The 13,310-nt window shown below is 34.4% G+C and overlaps 1 protein-coding gene across 2 annotated transcripts; it reads right to left on the minus strand.

Moving 5' to 3' along the window:
- Nucleotides 1–2,578: 2,578 nt before the first annotated feature.
- Nucleotides 2,579–10,708, minus strand: LOC130646201 (serine/threonine-protein kinase LATS1-like). 2 transcript variants are annotated; one of them, XM_057452356.1, is made up of 3 exons: nucleotides 9,973–10,708; nucleotides 3,561–6,023; nucleotides 2,579–3,185 (listed from the first exon to the last, which is right to left on the minus strand). In XM_057452356.1, exons 1-3 carry the CDS (start codon nucleotides 10,450–10,452, stop codon nucleotides 2,661–2,663), a joined length of 3,468 nt encoding a protein of 1,155 aa, XP_057308339.1. In that variant the 5' UTR covers nucleotides 10,453–10,708; the 3' UTR covers nucleotides 2,579–2,660. The 2 variants fall into 2 exon arrangements, with proteins under 2 accessions (XP_057308339.1, XP_057308341.1); XM_057452358.1 differs by having other exon boundaries at nucleotides 10,615–10,638.
- Nucleotides 10,709–13,310: the final 2,602 nt, after the last annotated feature.

Genomic DNA, 13,310 nt, shown 5'->3' on the forward strand with positions numbered 1-13,310 from the left:
ACGGGGATTGCCACCTGATGGTAAAAGATAATATTTTTCGACATTAGTTTCGTACCTTTGGTAATTTAGCGCGTCCATTTTATTTTCCCCTAATTATTAACACGTACTTTGAAAGCCGAAATCTTGTAATTAATATTTCTCTAATTTTTCACCAAAATAATTATTTATTGCCACGCGTTAAATTGGAGAAGCCACGGCAGGTTGAAGAACAAAAATTGATTGGAGGAGTTGAACAAAAAACGTCGCAATACCTTGAAAATAGCAAATTAATGGAATGAAAGTCCATTGTAAAATCCATTTTGTGAGGCTGAAAGACAAATTAAGTGCAGCAAACTTTTTTTGCTATTTAAAGAAATTTTGCAGAAATTAGGCAAAATTTAAAATACGAATAAAAATGTTGAAGTTGCGGAAATTATTTTGCCATTGGAAGCTCTAGTCTATTTCTCAAATCAATACAAAAGATCATAAAAATATTGTTTTTGTTTTTACACAACGTAAAATATTTTAGACACCATTAGCACAAATGAATCTGTTTGCTAATTAGAGGTGTCCATCTTTCGGAAAGTTGATATTTTGGGCTTATTTTTAATAAATCGTGTATATTTGTGTTTTTCGACTTGTGGGATTGTACAAGACAAAAAAATATATAACAACAATAGGGTCGACCGTGGAGGATATAGACTTGAAATCCTGGTTCAGCATTGTTTTTATGGCCCAAAAGAAGCTATAGGGCCGTATAAAAACTAGAAAAAAACAGAGAGGTAAACTGGACTATCTAAATGTTGAAAAGAGCAACGACAATAAAAATTCTAATGAATGACAATGTTTTTTTTGTTGTTATTTCTCTACAGAAAAAAAACTTAAAGAGTAGTTGTATCATTTTCTGCAGGTGCCCGCAATTAGAATAAAAACAGTTCAAAAATACCTATTTCGTTAATTGGATGTCCGCTACATACCCTGTCCGCTTTATAAATATGACAATTTGACAAAAATTCGACCGGTGTAAGAAAATCTGTCCGTTAATCAGACGTGCCACCTTTTGGAGTTTCTATCGGAAAATGGCATTGCAGAATTGAATATCAAGTAACGTACGTTCTTTAAGTGCAGCAACTTTCCCGGACAGAAAATTTAGCAAATGGGAAAATTGAAAATTTAGCGACATTAACCTTTATTTTATTTATTTTGCTTTTAAAAGTGAATACGTTCCGAAATCGCAAAAATAAGTCCGCTAAAATTCTAAAGAAGTTGCGCGTGTGAATATGTGGTGCTGCAACGTGGCATTGAGACGATGTCGCAGTGCTTTGGGATATAGGCGAAAGCTCTTTCACTTCTCCAGAACGAAGCCAGTATCAACAGTTATGACAAAAACACGACACAGTAGGTTGAATACCATTTGCGTATGAACAAGAAAAATAGTTAGTTATGTACAAAGTCGATATGCACATTAAAATACAAATAGAACCTTTTATAAAATTATTGATCGCTAAGAAAATAGAATTTTTAGAAAATATATTTATGTATAAAAAAAGGAGATTAAAGCGGAGTATTTTGTAACGTAAACTAAAATTTAAAAACAATAACAACAAGAAGAGTTCTATAAAACACAGAGTAAAACTGCGTTCTTCACATAATTCCTCTCTTATCGTTACCAAAAATAATTTTTTTAAAGACACAATAGCATTCTAGAAGGAAGAATTTAAACTCAAAAAATAGAACACCATTATAAACATACTAATTAAACAAAAAAAAAAATTCCCAATATATCTACAAAACTATTAACCTTTCATTTCATGCAAAAATACATCTCTAGAAAAAAATAGTTTTAAATTTACCCTAAAAACATTCTCTTCCCAGGGTATAAAATTTTCTACACTCGCTCAAAAACACAAATCGGTTGTAACTCTTAACTAACTTATTGTAACTAATTTTCGCGCGTATTAATTTTCGCGCGATAGTTTAAAAGTATTAATTAATTTCCGTATTAATTTTAGCGCATCAGAAATTTTCTTAATTTAAAATTTGAATTGACCACTTTGAAAAGATAGATTACATATTAATAATTTCGTATGAGTGGCTAAATATTAACTTTGAAGACACTTGGAACTTTTGGTAGCCAAGTCCACAGAAAAAGGCAACACATAGTGCGTGGACAACAAATGTCAACAACCTTACACCGGCTACAAAAAGTCATGAGAAAAGATGGAGAAAACAAAGCAAAAAAAAAAAGTATCAAATTTCATGATATAAGATCAATGTTCCAAAATGCCACAAATAAGCGTACAAGAACAACTGAAGAGAATAAAGACGACAGAATCGTGATTTTGAATGCATGCAGAGTTTGGAAATATTGTCTTAGTTATGTATTTTAATTATTTTGTATTTCTTTAACTATTGTACGGAAAGAAAAAAGAATCAAATTATGAATTTTTTCTTTATTTTCGCGCATTTTGAACTTAAATTCTGTGCTAATTTTCGCGCAAAAACAGAGATTTTTTGCGCGAGTGCGCGAAAATTAGTACGCGCAAAAATCAGTACGAATAAGGTAAAAAAATTTCAGAATAGATAAGCAAGTCAAATCATCGAGGCATTTGTTGCTATTATAGTAAACAAAATAATTTATAAAAAGGTTGGATTTTTGTTGCGAGTGACTTTCTTCTTCGTCAAACATACACAGGGGCTTTCTCCTCTGACACAGAGGGACTGTGCGCAGCCACTTTGCTTGGAACACTCATCGATTTGTTGCTTGTTGTTGCCGATCTCTTTGCATGATTTAGCGCTTTTGGTTTGGCCTCTTTCTCAGGCATTTCAACATTCGAGTTAGCAATTCCGCCATCGTCAAAGAAATGTCGGAAGGTGAACTCATAGAAGGCGTATTCTGGTCCTTTTTTTGTATCCTCCTCGTCTGGTTTATTGCCATCAGAGTCAGATCCGTTGCACATGTTTTCGGGTACTGGATCAAAGTTAGACGTGTCAGTAGGATTCCGAATAGTTGGAATATACGGAGCCTTCTCCTGGTGGATCGTGCTAAAGTTCACACCGTTGAAGTATGGGTGTTGTTTTATATCATCAGCACTATCCTTGCCCAGTCGTTCATCGGGTGCCGCACATAATCGTCGGATTAAATCTTCGGATTCTTTCGGAAGACGATGTTTTGGAATGGTTAAAGTTTGCTGCCAGTTGATAACCTAAACGAAAGTTTAAATGAAAATGAAAATTCCTTTAGAGCAGGAAAAATCAAAGAATCGCATATGATTTTAAGCAGTCAAAATGTGAACATTTATGTCACTTTATTAAACAAAGCAGTTTTCAATTTGGAATAAAATAATACTACGTGGTTAAAAAAGGCTTGCTAAGATTGTATGCGTGTTTATTTGTCCACCACAAAGAACGAAACTTTTAAGATTTTTGATTGAAAAATTTAAAAATTTTGTATTCAGCTGTTAATGACGCTCACGTCAAATTTTTGTGGCTGCTAGAAGAATTAAACAAAATAGAGAAAAGCCGTTTTAATGAGATCACCAAGGATCCTAGTTGGACTACAAGAGTCACTAGCTATATACCTTTAGTTGAGTCTCTGCTGCAGAGTGGGCAAAGAAGGGAGGCTGTCCAATGATCATCTCGTACAATATCACTCCCACAGACCACCAATCACACTGCTGTGAGTACGGAATTCTCATAAGCACTTCAGGTGCGATATAGTTTGGAGTGCCAACTAGGGAGTGAGCTTGACACCGCATATGACGCCGCAGCTGTCTACGTTCTAACGGTTTGCACAAATCGTATTTCAAGCGATGACTCTTACAATTACAATCCACATCGTTTAGCATCGACTCCCAACCCCCTTCAGGCTCCATTGAAAATTGACGAGTATGCCCGCCTCCCTCTGGTTCTGGCTGGTAATATTTCGAATCATGTGTCCAACGGAAACCTGTACATAGACCAAAGTCTGTTAATTTTATGTGTCCATTAGAATCAATGAGAACATTGTCCGGTTTGATGTCTCGATGTATAAATCCAAGCTTGTGCACAGACTCGATAGCAAGAACAAGTTCACTAATATAAAAACGAGCGAGTGGCTCTCGAAAGATGCCGAGCTTAATAAGTAAAGCCATCAAATCACCGCCTGGTACATAATCCATAACAAAGTACAAATTTTGTTCGTTTTGGAAGGAATAGTATAATTTCACAACCCATTCGTTATCTGCTTCAGCTAAAATATCACGTTCTGCTTTTACATGCGCTACTTGATTGCGACGGAGCACAACACTTTTGCGTAGCGTTTTCATAGCGTAATAAGCACTTGTGCCGTTTTTCCTCACCAAAGCAACCTCGCCAAATGCACCTACACCAACCACCTTGATCTTGGAAAACATAGACTTATCCATTTTGGCTCGTTTAAGTCGGATATAATTTGACTCTTTTTGATTCAACAATTTCCGCATTTCCTCCTGAGCTTGTTCCGGAAGACCAACCCGGGCCATTTCAGCTTCGAGTTGCCTTCTTCTGTGACGTCGCTGTTCTTGAAGTTTTAACAAATTTTCTACGTGTTGTTCCATGTAAAATTTGTAAGCTTGCGGAGTGTAATTTTTTAACCTGGTAGAGAAAGGTTCTTGGTCAGGCACACTTTCGTCTTGTCTTTCTTTTTTATCTTTAGAATGTACAACCATGGTATGGCATGGAGATGTGAAAGTTGGTAAGGGAGAGTAAGACCGCTCCACTCCATCTGGCGTTGGTGAAGTGCTGGCGGATGAATCAGACTGATAAAACGAGCCCGGTTCGGTGGCAGTAGAAGTCTTTTTACTCGATGAGCCAGAACCAGAGGAATATGATTGAAATGCGCTGCTTTCAAGTTCGTCCAAATTTATTGAGCTACGATTACTTCCTCTGTGTGTATTAATTCCAGGATATGGTGGTGGAGAGCCTCTGTCCCGACAGGATGATTCTTTGATCGGCACGAAGTGAGATTCAGGTTTCTGTGGGTGAGTTGGTACCTGCGGGACAGCGAAAACATGCTCTGGCTGTTGTTGAGGAGGATGTTGTTGCTGAACGGGGTGTAATGGCGTGATCTGCGTCACGCTAGATTTTGGACTAAACTGCCTTATCTGATGCGGAACACTCGTCCCATAGCCGTAAGGTGGCGGTTCTTTCTGTAGCGACCGTGGAGACGACTGACCAGACGAAGATGGAGATGATGTCATCATGCTTTCGTATCCCTCTGGAACGCCACCCACCACATTAACTCTATCATTTTTTTCGTCAAATATAACAGTTACTGGATTATTAGTACCAACAACTTCTCTGTCCTGACTAGAAATTCTTTTCAGGGCTGGTTTCGCTCCTGGGTAGGGTGGTGGTGGTTTGTTTGGGATTGTTTCCATCGAGTTGCGTTTGTCAGCATAGTCATAAGCATTATTTAATACCTCCGCTGACCAACGATTTTGAGGGTTCATCTTGCGTTCGGATGGTTTGGCCCTCAATGTTACTCCTTCATTTTGCCTGGCATATTTTTCAATTGACTTTTGAACTTTCCAGCTTGCAGCTTCCTTACTTGAATTTTGCATAATATGATCAACGGTGGAGTGCATGTCGGGATTAACAGAAAAGACAGCGGGGTGTGTTTTCTTATCAGAGTATGAAGCTTGTGAGTACGGATTGTATTCACCCGTGACGCCGTTAGACTTATCTTCTCCTGAATACTGTCTTTGAATCGATTGGCTGTCGAAAATTGCTTGATTCGAAGAGTACGGGGGTCGGTATCCAGAATCGTGAATCGAAGGTTTCGTATAATGGTGGGAATTGAACCTTGGAGTTGAATACTGCATCCTGCTTTGTGAACTGTTCATATTGGACGAAGTTGGTCGGGAATTGTATGAAGCGATGTTGTACGATGGAGGGCTCCTCTGCACGTGAGTGACGTAATTAGTAGGCTTCGAATTTCGTGCTAAGGATATAGATTTCAACATCTCAGCTACATTTTCAATACTTTTATTCGGGTCGTTTCGTAGAATTTCAGCTACCAAAACCTACAAAAAATATGTTATTTATTAGTCCCATTTAATCCAAATTAATTTGACAGTTAATTACAGGGGTCTTATTACAGAGGGAAAGGCAATTCTTTTAAAAAACCATAGTTAAATTTCTTTCAGTTCCAATTTTATGGCGAATTTCATCTTAATCTGGATACCTTTTTAAATTTCAGGGGTGTAGTGTTTATAAATTAAAATTGATAGTTAAGTTTTGCAAGTGGTGTTCACTGAGGTAGTTTACGCATATTTTGGCAGATTGAGATGCATTCAAAAAGTTTTAACATTTTAAGTTAACAGGATTGTGACCGTTAACAGGATTGTGACTGTTAACAGGATCGTGACCATCATTCAGGAAAAACATTGTCTGATTTTTTCCCTGATAAAAACTTGCAAACTAAGAATAAAAATTCTTTAAGAATATGTGTTGAATTTGTGTGCTACTGTTTCATTTTATTTGAAAAGTTACGGGTTTTTTTTCAAACAATTTTTATACATACAAGTGGCAAGGGATAAGTTTAAACCAAACAATTTTCTTAAGGAAACTAATTATCAGATACCAAGCCAGTAATGACCACTTGGGGAACTCATGAGTGGCAGCTCAAGATATTATATTCTAAGGTGGATAACAATGGTAATACATATTCTTATGCACTCAAAAAACAACAAAGTACCAAAATTGTCTAGATTCTTACAAATCCTTTTTGCTGATGACATTACCCAAATTCATAGCCCAGAAGAATGGGCGCTAATGTTTTCCTTAAGATAAGATAAGATAAGATAATTTTATTAATCAAAAATAGCTGTTCAGTTCAAATAATTAAATAAATTTTAATATGAAGAGAAAAAACAAACAAACTATTTTTGAAGGGAGACCTTACCTAATAGCAGAAGCTAAGACAAGGATAAGGCCACCCTTGGACGAGTACAATAGACTTATGGGGAAAAAATCCATAATGGGGGGTTTGTTGGGCTTCTAAAGTGAAGCAAACGTTATAACGTTATGATAAACATTTAACTGCATAATAGTATAGTTTAACACTTGGTGAAGGCCTTTCTGAATATACTGGAAAGTGTCCTTACAAACGTTAGCTAGCTAAAACTACAACAAAAATGGTTAAGTGGACTTGTACATCAGGCTTGTGTTTCATCGACTTTGGGTATTGACGAAGAACCTTTTAAAAAAAAATTCATCGTTCACCAAGATTAGAATCTTTAAAATCATAATATTGGAAGATTTTAAAAACAGATGGTGTTAACTGGAAAAATGAGTATATTTGCTGTGAACACTGGAGCTCCAATGAGAGTTAAGGAACTTGCAACTATAAAATTTCGAAACAAGCTATTTGTAAATAATAACAAAAACAAAAAATACACGTTCTGATAATATGTCTATTACTTCTAAATAGTTCAATTTTTCCAAGATTAAAAGTACGTCATATTTTCAATATTTATGTGGTTTAACATTGCCCCAATTTAATATGCTGTTAGACTGTCTCATGCATTACTTTCACCTGATCCCATATCCTAACTGTTGCCACACACCGTCACTAAATAAGTTACTAGATAAAACAACAGAATTACTAACTGTCCTGACTATTTGCCATCACGGTGTTCATTCATTTTTTAGACTGGTGATGCCATTTTTGTAGCTGTTGTGTCACAGTCAGTTCCAAAATTTGATTGCAAATGTCGTTAAAACATTTTAAAAATAACAAAACTGCAAGCACGTGATAACATAAGCCATTTGCACCAACTAAACAACTGCAATGAGCTTTTAAAGGGTATCCATTTTCAAAAAAAAAAGGATCTGCTGACCTTGCTTCAGTACCATGACTTTTTAACCATTGCTTTTACATATGTACACAAATTATCAACTAAAGTTTTAACAGTTACTATCTTTCTGCTCTGTAACATTCTAAAAGCTTTTTCTTGCTGACCTAAACTACCATGACTACCATATGTTTTTATTTTGCAGTAGTTCCTAAATATATCTTCATTGATAAGTAGTAAATCCTCATTCTTTTTACACCATTTAGCTGCAGTTAAAGGAATATCTGTGGGATCTAAGCTACAACTAAACTTGTAATTTTTAAGTTTTACTAAATGAGGATCTCGCATAAACTTTCTAATTTTTATCTGGAGTTCTTGAACATTTCCTGAGACACACTGCCCTATATTTTTTAGCCATTCTGAACATTCTTCACGGCTTTAATTGCTAACATCCTTTGTATGGTCCATGTTTATGAACAGTTATAATTGATATATTGCAATAAATGTTTTTCTTCGATTTATCTAGCCAAGTACACTAAAACAATCGCCATTATCATGTTTTTTCCCCACAATTAATTCAGATGAACTTGACCATACTGCATGAATTTGGCTAATAGCTGAGTGGATAGGAGCCAGCAGTACATTTGATGGAACGTTTCTGGGTTTAAGTTCCTTGGCAACAAAGATTTATGGAATCCTGCAACTTTGTTATTATTTTTACTGTTTAAAAGCATACACTTATCATTGCCTTCTACTTTAAATATATATATATTGCTCTAGCTACCCCAGAGTTTCCGCAGTACTCAATACTGGTATGGTATGTGCTGACGAAACCCTTTTACATCGAAATACCAACTGTGACAACCAGGCAACTTTTCATTTTTTTAAATAGGATGAGTTACTATATGAAATTAAAAGCAACATATGTAGACCTGCTCTACTGTCTTACTTGCATTAATACATATCCCCCACTGTGGAGAACTGTCCCTATGTAGCGGCTGATGTAGCGGCTGACGGATGAGCTCACTTTTAGCATATATTTTTAAGGGAGTGAAAATCCTCTATCCCAAGAGTATCCATTTTTTTGTCTGTGAAAACTATCAAACTAATAAAAAACTTTCTTATGAAGAGTAAACGTTCTCTTGTTTGTTATAAATTTGTTAAAAACTGTACAAAGTGTACAATATTTATAGTAAGCAGAACGGTGAATTTAGGTATACCAGAATTGTAATTAGACCAGTAAACTAAAAGTTAAATATCCCTGATCTGAACTACAAAGTTCAGATCACCAACCTTGTCTCTAAAAATTTACTGAAATACATATACTCTGTTCTTCCATGTTGCTTACTAAAGGAAAATCTTCCCTTAGAATTAAAATTTCTACCTTCTTTCTTAATTTTTTTCTCCTTATTTTATTATGAAGTTTGCCCTGCAAATAGATAAACACTGTCAAATTTTTGCCTTCTGTAATTTTGTGGTCATCGTACAAATAGATAAAGCATGCCTAGAATAAGGCATTATGTAGATATACCTCAAGTAGGAAGAAATATTTGCCCTAATTTAAAATGGAATTATAACCAACTAAAGTAGGGCATTTTGATGTGGATAGACTGCAACCACTTTAAGCAGGTCATTTTTCAATTTTCAAAAAAAATAAAAAGATTCCTAGTTAAAAACTAGGAATCTTTTTATTTTTTTTGAAAATTCTCGATGGTTTGATCAACGTTGAGTATAGTAAACCACTTTAAGTAGGACATTTTGATACTTGAAGTTTGACAAAATACAATGTAATCTTTAATCAGCTCTAAAGCAATGTGAATAAAAATTGTTAACCTTATAGGAGTTGATATTTTTCCATTATAGATATGATTTTTAAAGCCTTTTTTATAATAGAACACCTAAAAACGCCTACTTTATTCAACAGAGACAACTCTGTAATTTAATGCATTACGTAGGGCAAAAGCTCTAAAAGTTGTGCGATGTAAACCACGCAAATATTTGCATTGATTTTGTATATTTAAGGCTCGATTTTGTGTTGAATGGCATTTTCCCCAACTGGAGATAATCATCACCACACAATACAGACAAAGAAATAAATATGAAAATAAACACCAATGCATGTTATTCAGCGACTAATTTTGTATGTGTCTTAAAAAATCATTAATAAAAAACAAACCTCATCATATCCTTTAGAGGATAAAAACATAACTTTTTGTTGTTGATCCGCAGGCATTTGTTGTTCCTTGGCAACAGCCTGATTTAAGTCAGTAAATGAACTACTTTTAACACTTTGAAATTTTGTGGAATTAGCAAAATAACAGCCATTAGTGTGATGGGGTAGCGTGGCACCATTTCTCCATGCAAATGGCAATAAGTTTTTTCTTATTTCTTCAAGTGCATGTGCTTTGTTTGTGGTTCGTGGGAAAGACCGTCTATCTCCAGCAGAGCTCTGTGTTAAGGCATTGATGTTACTAGACATGGATAACTGTTGTTCAAAAGAGTTTTGACTCTGAAGAACTGGGTTAATATTCTGTTGCTCAAGTTGTTGTTGTTGCTGTTGTTGCTTTTGAACATGTAAATGCTGTAAATTCTTGTTTATATCTCTTAACATTTGACTGTTGCTGGCTGCTGTTCTGTACTTATTAGGATCAGTCATTCTGCAAAAATTGTCACAAACACAATATATTTTTTACAGGCTAAACTTTTCATTTCATTTTTATCTTCCGCTGTGAAAATATTATGCTTAATATATTCACATCTGGAGTATTCATTAATAAACCAACACAACCTAGGAATGATACAACAATTTAAAACCAACCCAGTGCTAGTTCAAGCACAAGTTCAGTGGCCATCAATACTTCAAAATTTCTTTGGACGAAATTCAACATAGCTTTCTTAACATAAGCCCGACAAAAGAGATTCCATTCTGGTATAAACGACAGACCGAAAATATGCGGGGTAAATTACAAATACACAGAACAAGAATTCTCGTAAAAGATAATGGTAAATGTTTCTTAACCATCAAAAAGGCGCTATTTAAGGAATTATTGATATTTTAAAAATTCTTAAAAAACAGGATGTTTTCAGTGGTAATATCTGAATTTAAATTTATGCTATTTAGGCATTCACATAAAGAACAAAATACGGTGAACAAGGCGTTATTTCTTATAAAATGCATTGTTTACTTATCGTGACATGCTGACTATCATAGTTATAAATAAATTTATGTTAAAAAATTAAAAAGAGAAAATAATTGTAGTTCTGTTGATAAAATTTTTAAGAAGCGCAGAAATAAAATAAAATAATTATTTTGTTTATTCGGGAAAATATTGCTTGCATAATTCCGGTCTGCATTTTATTCACACAAGTATGCATCAAATTCCATATCTTTTGCGATCTGTGGGACCGAGTGCCAATGTTAGGGCGCATGCGTGGATAATGAAATTTTATATGTGAACATTCCTCTTCTCGTTGTTGACATTCTTTCAAGATCAACTTAAATAAAGATAGAGTGTGCTAAAGTTTGATATGACCACAATGATCCGTTAGACTAATTACATGAACTTAGAATTTTGCAGGTATTCTTTCATAAAAAGAAATCTTAAAATAAACAGTGGATTAAATTTTTTCTAGAAGTTTGTTTAACAATATTGTGCTAAGATATAAAGTGTCAGTATTTCACAGAACTTATATACCCGCTAAACTGAAATAATAGTTTATTTTTGCAAGATGAGTAACACAACAAATAGGATATACCTAGTTTCATTTCAGAGATGTAAGGAATGCAGGCTATTGATGGGTTGGTTAGACTGAACCCACTAACGTAGGAGTCTGAACGCCTTCGCAATATGTTGATTCAAAAGCAGTTTCGAAATGTTAATCCATGACGTCATCGTCTCAAAATACGCTCGATGGATGTTTTATAAACAAAAACCTGTCACATATTTCAAGCGAAACATTTTAAATTTGTTATTGACATGTGAAAATTTGTAAGAGAGATAATCTCTCTGTCAAAGTCTATTTATTCGGAAGCGTATAAGCTTAATAAAAAAACAGATGAAATACAATTCGAATACGCGAGAAGCCATGACCATAAATTCTTTTTTTTCGACACGTAAAATAAGCCATTATTGCTGCATCCTTTATGACGATATGTCATAATTTTACAGTGACGACATTAAAGCATTTCTTGTGCGCAAAAGACAAAGACAATTACCAGCAAGTTTAGACACAAAGGTCATATAGAGAAAAGAAATAACGCTATTATGAGCTTGTGACGTCACTACATGTTTATTCATAAATACTTTTAAGCTGAATGCTTGCATACGATGTAGTTATGCGAATAGTTACTCATTTTGATTTATTTAACCCATACACAAGGTTTTTAAAGACATTTAGGCTGACATTTGATAAGAAATTAGAACAACTGAAAAACATGTTTAGTCTGAACAAGGTTTTCAAACTTAGAAATTACTTTGAATTCAGGTTCAGTTTTTCTCTTGTTAACAATTCAATGATAAAGAAGTGTGTTGAGGTAATGGATACTGCAATATGGCGGTGTGGCAATAATCTGGGTTAAAAAGGTAAAATGTTAAAAACTTTTCTTGCGTTTTTAAAGTTTGTCCAGTTTAGAACATAATGAGAACAAATTTTATCCTCATTTCCTTCAAAAATAATTCAATCCAACCCTAGCTAAAATTACGACACATCGACGTCGACACTTGCTTGCAAAAACCGGCGTATGGTCTATGTTTTTTAAGGCTTTAATTATTACTAGCCAAAAGCTCTAATGGTACATTGACATCAGAGAAAAAGTTTTAGACAATAATTTTTCTACAATCTCGTTTTCAAGTCATTTTTCCCGCTTTTGTGAACGAAATTAGTTTTTTGTTTTGATACGAAAACTTAGTTTAAAATTTCTCAGAAGCTTTACGATTAATAATAAAATATCATGATGAAATAGACCTGGCTATCGCCAGCACTAAACTTTCTTAACGTATGACACAGATTGGAACTGGACAGTCTTCTAGAAAATGCAAAAGGATCAGGGAAGCATTTTACATGTAATAAACGCATTTTTCTATAATTTTTTCACTTAAAAAGGGGCGGATCCCACTCTATCGCATAAATTAATTTTGAAAGATAGTCAATAGATTTTTATAACTATTTTTAGAGATAATTTTAACTTCCAGTTTGTTAGCACTTACTTAAGCAAAGCCTAAATCAAATAAGAAAAAGGCGCGAGACTAGGCCGGAAACTGAATTTGATGAAATCAGTACAACAGCCTTGTAAACATCTTTCTATATGAACTTAAGGGTGGGTCAATCAAACCCAAATTTTAGAGCTTTATAACGTACCACTAGAATTATATTTATTGGCACATAAATCCTCCATTTTTGCAATGGAATTTTATCTATAGGAAAATTCTATGTATCTGTTGTTTTGATTGGCAAAAAGAAAAAGGAGCTAAAAATAAATAAACTTTTTTTCTTTTCTGTGAATACCATGTTGGT

Source organism: Hydractinia symbiolongicarpus, chromosome 5, assembly GCF_029227915.1.
Source record: "Hydractinia symbiolongicarpus strain clone_291-10 chromosome 5, HSymV2.1, whole genome shotgun sequence".
Lineage (NCBI taxonomy): Eukaryota > Metazoa > Cnidaria > Hydrozoa > Anthoathecata > Hydractiniidae > Hydractinia > Hydractinia symbiolongicarpus.